Genomic DNA, 8,127 nt, shown 5'->3' on the forward strand with positions numbered 1-8,127 from the left:
CTACCATGTTCTTTTGCCAGCAGCCTGAAGTGATTGTAACTGTCATACTAGACAATTAGCCTGCAAACTATGAAACAGCCATGGGGCTGCTAGACCTGCACTCTCTGTCTCTGGGGCAGGGGGGGGGGGGGGAAGGAGCAGAAAGAGTATGTGGCCAATGGCGAATGCTGAGAATGCAGATCGGGCATGTGTCACCCATACACGGCCCAACTCCCAGTTCTGTCTCGGGCAGAGATGGGCCGGATGCCATGTGACACTGCGCATACATCCCGCAAAGGAACAGGTGGTGTCGGGGTCCTGATTTGCTTGCCCGGCATGTATTTCAGGGCCATAAAAAGAGGCATAAGGGCCCTAAAAGAGAGAAACATTTAAGAGAGAAATGAGTGTTTCCGCTTCTCCTCCCCCAGCAAACTAAACTGCAGCGTGTGAATCATACAGATTTGCTGTTTCCTGTCTTCAAGCACCTATTCCCCGCGTTAGCCACAAACGAAACAAGAATGATGGGCTAAGTGCTGTCGGCAGTGCCTGCCAGGAGCGTCAAGTGCATTTCCTGCATTTAAAGAACAAACTAAAGCCAGCAAGTGCATGACTGAGATCACAGTCCCCCCAGCCAAGCTCTGCTTTCACTTCCAGTCCTGCAGAACTCAGCATAGGGCCCATGGGACATGATCATAGGCAGCGGTACCAGTGCCAGCACTGGGGCTTTACAAAGCCTGCAGTCCTGCTGCGTTCCTCCCAGCCAACCAGAAATTTGAAAGCTATTCCCACCTTTCCGTCTATTAAAAAGTTTCTAGGCCTTTTCCTTGGGGAGACAGCCTGGAAATTGTCAACCAATGAAAATGGAATGCAAGGCATTAAAGAACCAGGTAGCTGGGCTCTATTTCAGGCTGGGGCTCATAGATCAGAGAAGTGGGGCTTAGAGATCTCTCTCGCATGCTCTCCAGTTTGGTGTGTCTTCCAAAGGCTCTTTTCATTCTCCCTCACCAAAATCCTCAGGCTGGCCTGGCCCTCTGTTGAGACCGTGGTGGGAAGGGATATGTTATATTTGGGATGGATGAGGCATAGACATGGTTTCACAGCCCTACCCCAAAGAGGTTAGGGCTGGTCTATTGTCTAGCCATGGGCTGAGCAGCAGAGAATAGTCCAGCACTCTGCTACTGGCATCAACACAGGAGATTGCCCCATCTCTGTATGACCCTGCAGCACGCTGATTCTCCAATGGGGTGGACAAATCAGGGAGGATAAAATAAGCAATAATCTAATTCTCTTTGGGGGCAGAAAACATTTTTAGTTGCTATTTCCTCAGTCAGCAGTTGGCGCAGAAGGGCTGAAGTAGTGCCAGACAGGCTGGTCTCATGCCACTTCCGGGGAAGCAGGAAAATCTCACACGAGTGCCTATTCAACTCAGGATAGTGCCAGCCCAGTTTTGCCAACTTCCCAAATTTGATGGCCTGAGTGCCATCTTCATAGAGATGCTGAGCAGCCAGCTATGACTGGGAATTGCAGGTGCTTGACATCTCTCAGCACTGGGTCCAAAGGACTCTGCTCTGCTCCCACTGCAGTCAGTAATGCGTTCGGATGGTCAGCACGGTTCTGTTTCCATAGACAGAGCAAACAACTTGTGCAGTAAATGACTTTTATTGTCGATGAAGGAGAACGACAAAAAGAAGATGTGTGTGCGCGTGTGTGCGCACACACTTCCTGTGTAACGTGCTGCAGCAGCTGTGCAAACAAAATGACTGTGGTCTCTGCAGACAAAGATCCAGGTCCTCAAAGATCTCTAGGTGCTGAGTTATGTGCCTTAAAATCCCTTTGCGGATCTGGCACAAGTGTGCCTGGACATTTAAATGGGCCCTGCACAGAAAACAGAGGGGTAACATTTTCCAGCTACACTCTCCATGAGCACTGCACAGGATCTGGGTCTGAGAGCTATCTGTCCTCTTGCTCAAGATTGTTTAAAGCTGGATAGAGCAGAATAATGAAATACCTTCTCAGCTGTTAGCCGCCCCTGGGCAGGCGCTCTGTCTATCTGGGTTTGTATGGTGCACAGCACAACGAGACCACAGCCCAGGGTGGCTGGGGCATAATGACAATAATCTTTGACTGAAACAGCAATTTGAAGTTTTGCTGCACAAACTATTCACTGCAAAGAAAAAGCCTCTTCTTCAGCCAGAAGAGGGGCCATTCCATGGGCCCCAGTCCCCTGGATTAAAAGTGATCTGTCCATTCAGTAAAAGCTGCCATGTTAGCGGCGTGACGTCTACCATTGCAAACATTCGCGACTGTTTTAAAGCTCAGTGATCAGTGTTAAAAAGTCAAGTTGAAAACAAACCCCACCATAAAGCTGTCTATTAGCATTTAAATGATGCGATGTTAAGCAAAGCGCTCCTGGAAGGCCACTGTGCCAGCTGTTGATAACTGCTTTCAGCGAAGGCAAGTCCACCATTAACGGCAGTGGCAAGACCCATTCCGCGGCAGTTGTTATTACTGTAAATGCTGCTCAGCGGGTTACAATAACCGCAGGGTTTAATTAAAACAATGCAGCAGTGGGCTGAATGGCTGCACTGTGCTAAACAAGGGAGTAGGGGGCGGAAAATCCATTGTTTCCTCCTGGGGAACTGCCATCTTTTTAGTATTCAGCATTCAGGACATCGCTTCGTAGGTTTAAGGTAAACATTGGCACATGCTCAGAGTGCCCAGGGCTCTCTGAGTGCACCCACAAGACACTCCCCGGCTGGGCAGGGAAAAGCACTTACTAATACTTCTAGTGCTCAGTACAACTTGAAGAGCACAGAGGCTAGCAAACGGTAGAGCACTGTTTATCTTACGGTGGCACCTAGAGACCCCCCCCAGCCAAAATTAGGGCTATATATGTAACCCTTCTGCCCCTCTAGTTGGCAGCAACAAGGGCCGGGTTCAGTATCCAGGGGTTCCGTTTCAGTAACACAATGCATAACCGGCTCGAGCCCCCACCCAGTGACCTGGGACACTCACATACCACACCCCCCTGGGCGCCTCTAGGAGGCAATACTTCCCCTCTCGCAAGCACGGAGTCCGAGTGTAGCAAAATCTTTTTTAATAAAGGAAGGAATCAATAATGCATCCCATTGGAGAAACACCACAAACAGGGTTATAACACAAACCATAAACAAAAACCCACCTCCAAGTACGTTTGGCACTGTCCTTTTTCCGCTTAGGGTTTTAAGTCCAATCACCCCAAAGTCCAACAACCCAAAAGTCTCTGGTCAATGCCACCCCAGAGTTCGAGAGTCTATCTGTAGAGGTCCCTCCCCCCAGCCTGGGTAGAAAGGGGCACCTTACGTGGTCCAGGGCCAACTGCCCTGCCTCTCCGTGGGTTCTGCTTCCGCCTTCTCCACGAACTGCTCCGCTTCACCAGCCGCTCCACTCTGCTCCTCCAGCCGTCCTCAGGAACTGCTCCGCTCCACCAGCTGCTCTGCAAAACTGCTCGGCTCCGCTCACTCTGTGGGCCGCTCCACCCGTCCCACAGCTACTCCGCTCTGCCAGCCGCTCTGCTGCCACCAGCTGTCCCGTGATCTGCTCCAGCCGTCCCCGCAACTGCTCCACTCCGCCAGCTGCTCTGTTCCACAGCATATCTTCAGGCTCCCCCACTAGCTAGCACAATGCTCAGTGCTCTCAGCTCAGTTATTTCAGCTTTTTTGTGATTTCAACTCTTAGAGACCTCAGCTCTTAGTGGGGGAGCCCCAGTGCTAATGCACCATTAGCCCAAAGTGAGTTCAGCTCAGGAACCTGTATTTAGATTCTTGAGGGAATAAAAAAATCAACTCTGACATTCCACAGTGGAGAGAGGAGGGGGTACAACTGGTGCTTCTGGCTCCACAAGGAGCCTGCACCACCAGGCACAGATACCTGTCCCCAGCCTCTCTACTTCACTGGGTTTTGGAACCCATGTCCCTTGTCTAGCAAGTACCACTCAACTGAGGGTGAGTCATTTGTCACCAAGCAGTCCCACCGCTCAGCAATCTGGGATAGGGTAGGCGTGTCTATGCAAATAAACTCTCTGACATTCTTTCCACCAGATGTCAGGGTAGAGCTTATCCTGACTCTGCTTACATATAATATTAATGCCATTGTGTGAACATACCTGCAGGAGGAGGCTGTCCCTGCCCTGAGGCGCTTAAGTCTAAACACAACTGCAGCATATTATCCCAATTTTACAGATGTGACACTGAGGCCCAGAGTGATGAGGTGACGTACCCAAGGGCACAGAAGAAGTCAGTGGCAGAAACAAGAACTGATTCCAGACCCCGCCCCCGCAGTCCATTGCCTTAATTAAAAGCCCCTCCTGCCTCTCTAGCCAAGCCCAAAGCATCCATCTCTAAGGGCAACTGGAAAATCTCCAACTTTTCAGTCAGGATGAAAAGCACCAGTACAGCTATTTGAGAGGTCCTCATATGGTTACTCGGGCCAGAAGAGTAGTCATTATAATGAGGACATAGCAGCATCAAAGCACTTAAAAGCACTAATTATTTAACCCTTCCCCCACTCCTCAGAAGGCAGGTAGGGATTATTCTCTCCATTTTTCCGACAGAGAAAACAAAGGCAGAGTTCACTGATTTGCTCAAGCCACTATCTGAGCTGGGATTAGAACTCACGCCTTCTCTGTCAAGGCACATAGGGGTGGGGTGGGGTCAAATTAAAATGCAGCCTATTGGCTGCAGGGATTGATGTCCCTGGTGGGTGTGTGATGCTGGAGAAACGCCGATGCTGCTTTGTAATGGTAAGACACGAACGTGGCCCCCTAGCCCATGCCCCTGTGTGCATGGTAGGCCCAATATGTTCACGTCGCAGGCTCATCATCACGGACTGTTACAAAGAGCGTGGCCTGGTGGTGTCACCTGCAGAGCACATCCTGGAACCAGTGGTCTTAGGCCTTGGCTACACTACAGAGTTGTAGCGCTGGTGAGGGGGTTACAGCGCTGCAACTTAGGATGTATACACACTTGCACAGCACGGCCAGCGCTGCAACTCCCTGGTTGCAGCGCTGGCTGTACACCCGGTCGAGCCTCGGGTGTAGAGGATCCAGCGCTGGTGATCCAGCGCTGGTCAGCAAGTGTAGACACCCACCAGCGTTTTTATTGACCTCCGTGGCATAAGCAGGTATCCCAGCATACCTTAGAAGCCTCTCTGGTAATCAAGCAAACTCCACTGTCCTGGGCTCACCTGACCCCTCCTTTAAATGCCCCGGGAATTTTAAAAATCCCCTTCCTGTTTGCTCAGCCAGGTGTGGAGTGCAATTAATCAGTCAATCGCTCAGCGACCATGCCTCCACGCACCAAACGAGCCCCAGCATGGACCAATGCAGAGCTGCAGGACCTCATAATTTTTTGGGGAGAGGAGGGTGTGCAAGCACAGCTGCGCTCCAGAAGGAGAAATTATGATACCTATGGGCAGATATCGCAGTCCTTGATGAGAAGGGGCCATGAACGGGACGCGTTGCAGTGCAGGGTCAAAATTAAAGAGCTGAGGAGTGCTTACTGCAAAGCTCGTGAGGGAAATCGCCGCTCAGGAGCTGCCCCCACGACCTGCCGTTTTTACCAGGAGCTGGATGCCATACTTGGGTGTGACCCCACTGCCAATCCTAGGAGCATGATGGAGAGTTCAGAGCAGGGAGAAGTGGGAGAGGTTGTAGAGGACGGCGACAGTGAGGCTACTGGCATGGAGGGAGACACCCCGGAGTCCCAGTACACATGCAGCCAGGAGCTCTTCTCAAGCCAGGAGGAGGCTAGCCAGTCGCAGCAGCAGGAAGTTGATGGTGAGGAAGAAACTGAGGATCGTGCTCGGGGTAAGTAGATTTTTATGTTTTGGGAGAGGAGGGTTTTGGTTATGGCTGCCTGCATGCATGCCTAAACGTGGAGTAGCCCATTGATTTGCTCTACCACGTCTCTGTAATCTGCCTCGGTAATCTCTTGAAATGTTGCAGCAAGAGCGTTTGCAATTTGCTTTCTCAAGTTGATCGGGAGAGCCACCGTGGTCCCTGTCCCTGTCAGGCTAACTCGTCCGATCCACTGTGCAGCGAGGGGTGGGGGGACCATGGCTGCACACAGGCAAGCTGCATAGGGGCCAGGGTTGAATCCACACTGCTGTAGAAGACCCTCCCTCTCTTCCCAGGTAACACGCAGCAGTGATATGTCTGGCAGTAGGAAACCCTGTTGAGAATTTAGGGATACTTGAGTGCAGGGCGCCAGGTTCGCGTTTCCCCAGCCCAGGCGCTCTGTTGTTAACCCCCCCCCCCTCCCAGCACGTAGCCAGCCACGCGGTGTGCTCCGGTGTTATGCACCCCACTCCAAGCAGGCATCCAGCACCGCGGTGCGCTCCGGTGTTCCCCACCCCCCCTCCAAGCACGTAGGCATCCACGCGGTGTGCTCCGGTGTTATGCACCCCCCTCCAAGCAGGCATCTAGCACTGCGGTGCACTCCAGTGTTCACCACCCCCCCTCCCAGCACGTATCCAGCCACGCGGTGTGCTCCGGTGTTATGCACCCCCCTCCCAGCACGTATCCAGCCACGCGGTGTGCTCCGGTGTTATGCACCCCCCTCCCAGCACGTATCCAGCCACGCGGTGTGCTCCAGTGTTATGCACCCCCCTCCAAGCAGGCATCCAGCACCGCGGTGCGCTCCGGTGTTCCCCACCCCCCCTCCAAGCAGGCATCCAGCACCGCGGTGCGCTCCGGTTTTCACTACCCCCCCTTCAAGCAGGCATGCAGCACTGCGGTGCTCCCCCCACCTCACCAGCAGGACGGCGTGAACGCGGACCAAAGCCCAACACCCCCCCCCCCAAGCAGCTCACCACCTTCCTGTTCACTACTGTCCCCTCTACAGGACACCAGCTACCTCCTGTATCCATTGCAGATAAACCCCAGTGACCCATTGGTCAATTCCCACTCCCAAGGGGAAATCGGGGGAAAACCACTCACCCCATTGCTCGCCATGACTTAGCTTCCCTGCCCTCTCTGTGTTATGTGAGGTATGTGAGAAGGATGCTATCAAAAGTCTAAAAAGTCCTTCAACGTGAGATAATAAACAGTGTAGCCTCTGTGTATTACATGGTTCTATCTCTCTTTTTTCTAGTGACCTTGACTACTGCAGCCGGATCACCGGCCTCACGTAGGTTGCAGAACTTGAGACGGAATCCCAGAAAATCAAAAGAGGAATTGATCAAATCTGTTATGAGTCACTACAACAGAGAAAGTAGGAAGACACAGGAATGGAGAGAGAAAATGTATGAATGGAGACAGAGTGTACATGACTGGAGGCAAACAGAAAGCAGGAGAAAGGAATTGTCTGCCAAAAAAACCACAAAGCAGATGATAAGCCTCCTGGCTCGCCAAACTGAGTCTTTCGAGTCTCTCATAGCCATGCAGACAAATATGTACCGTTGTCACCCACAGCCCTCCCAAAGCCCTCTTCCTTGTTCCCCAGTATTTCCACAAAACAACTTTCTTCAGCAGCCAGTTTCTTATTATCCCCAGCTGCCCCCAACACCTGTACGATCACCTACCAGCCCTGATAACTATAATTCTTACCCTGTGCACTCCACGCCCATTACCCTGCAGCATAGTAATCCTGAAGTGCAGCAGACATTGAATAGTGATCAAAATAGGACATATTCAAACCTGTGAATGTACAGTCCACCACCCCAACCCCCTTGCCTTTTATGTACTGTATGTTGAATAAAGGATTTTTTTTCTTTTTCACTACGTTATATTATTGCTGGAAGTGGTAAATATTGTACACCAAGGTAAACCAAAGCACATCAAATGCATCAAACATTACTGTTGGCTCTCAGCATCAAATTGCTCCCTTAAAGCATCCCTAATCCTTGAAGCCCTTTCCTGGGCCTCCCTAGTAGCCCTGCTCTCTGGCTGAGCAAACTCATCCTCTAGGCGTCGAACCTCGGAGGTCCATTCCTCACTGAATCTTTCACCCTTCCCTTCACAAATATTATGGAGGGTACAGCACGCGGATATAACAGCGGTGATGCTGCTTTCCCCCAAATCTAGCTTCCCATAAAGACAGCGCCAGCGGGCTTTCAAACGGCCAAAAGCACACTCCACAGTCATTCTGCACCGGCTCAGCCTGTAGTTGA

General features: G+C 51.7%; 1 protein-coding gene across 1 annotated transcript; it reads left to right on the plus strand.

Moving 5' to 3' along the window:
* Positions 1–5,390: 5,390 nt before the first annotated feature.
* On the plus strand, positions 5,391–7,735 carry LOC127051837 (zinc finger and SCAN domain-containing protein 29-like). Its single transcript, XM_050954737.1, has 2 exons — positions 5,391–5,824; positions 7,110–7,735. Exons 1-2 carry the CDS (start codon positions 5,449–5,451, stop codon positions 7,658–7,660), a joined length of 927 nt encoding a protein of 308 aa, XP_050810694.1. The 5' UTR covers positions 5,391–5,448; the 3' UTR covers positions 7,661–7,735.
* Positions 7,736–8,127: the final 392 nt, after the last annotated feature.

This window comes from Gopherus flavomarginatus, chromosome 5, assembly GCF_025201925.1.
Source record: "Gopherus flavomarginatus isolate rGopFla2 chromosome 5, rGopFla2.mat.asm, whole genome shotgun sequence".
In the NCBI taxonomy this organism is placed as follows: domain Eukaryota; kingdom Metazoa; phylum Chordata; order Testudines; family Testudinidae; genus Gopherus; species Gopherus flavomarginatus.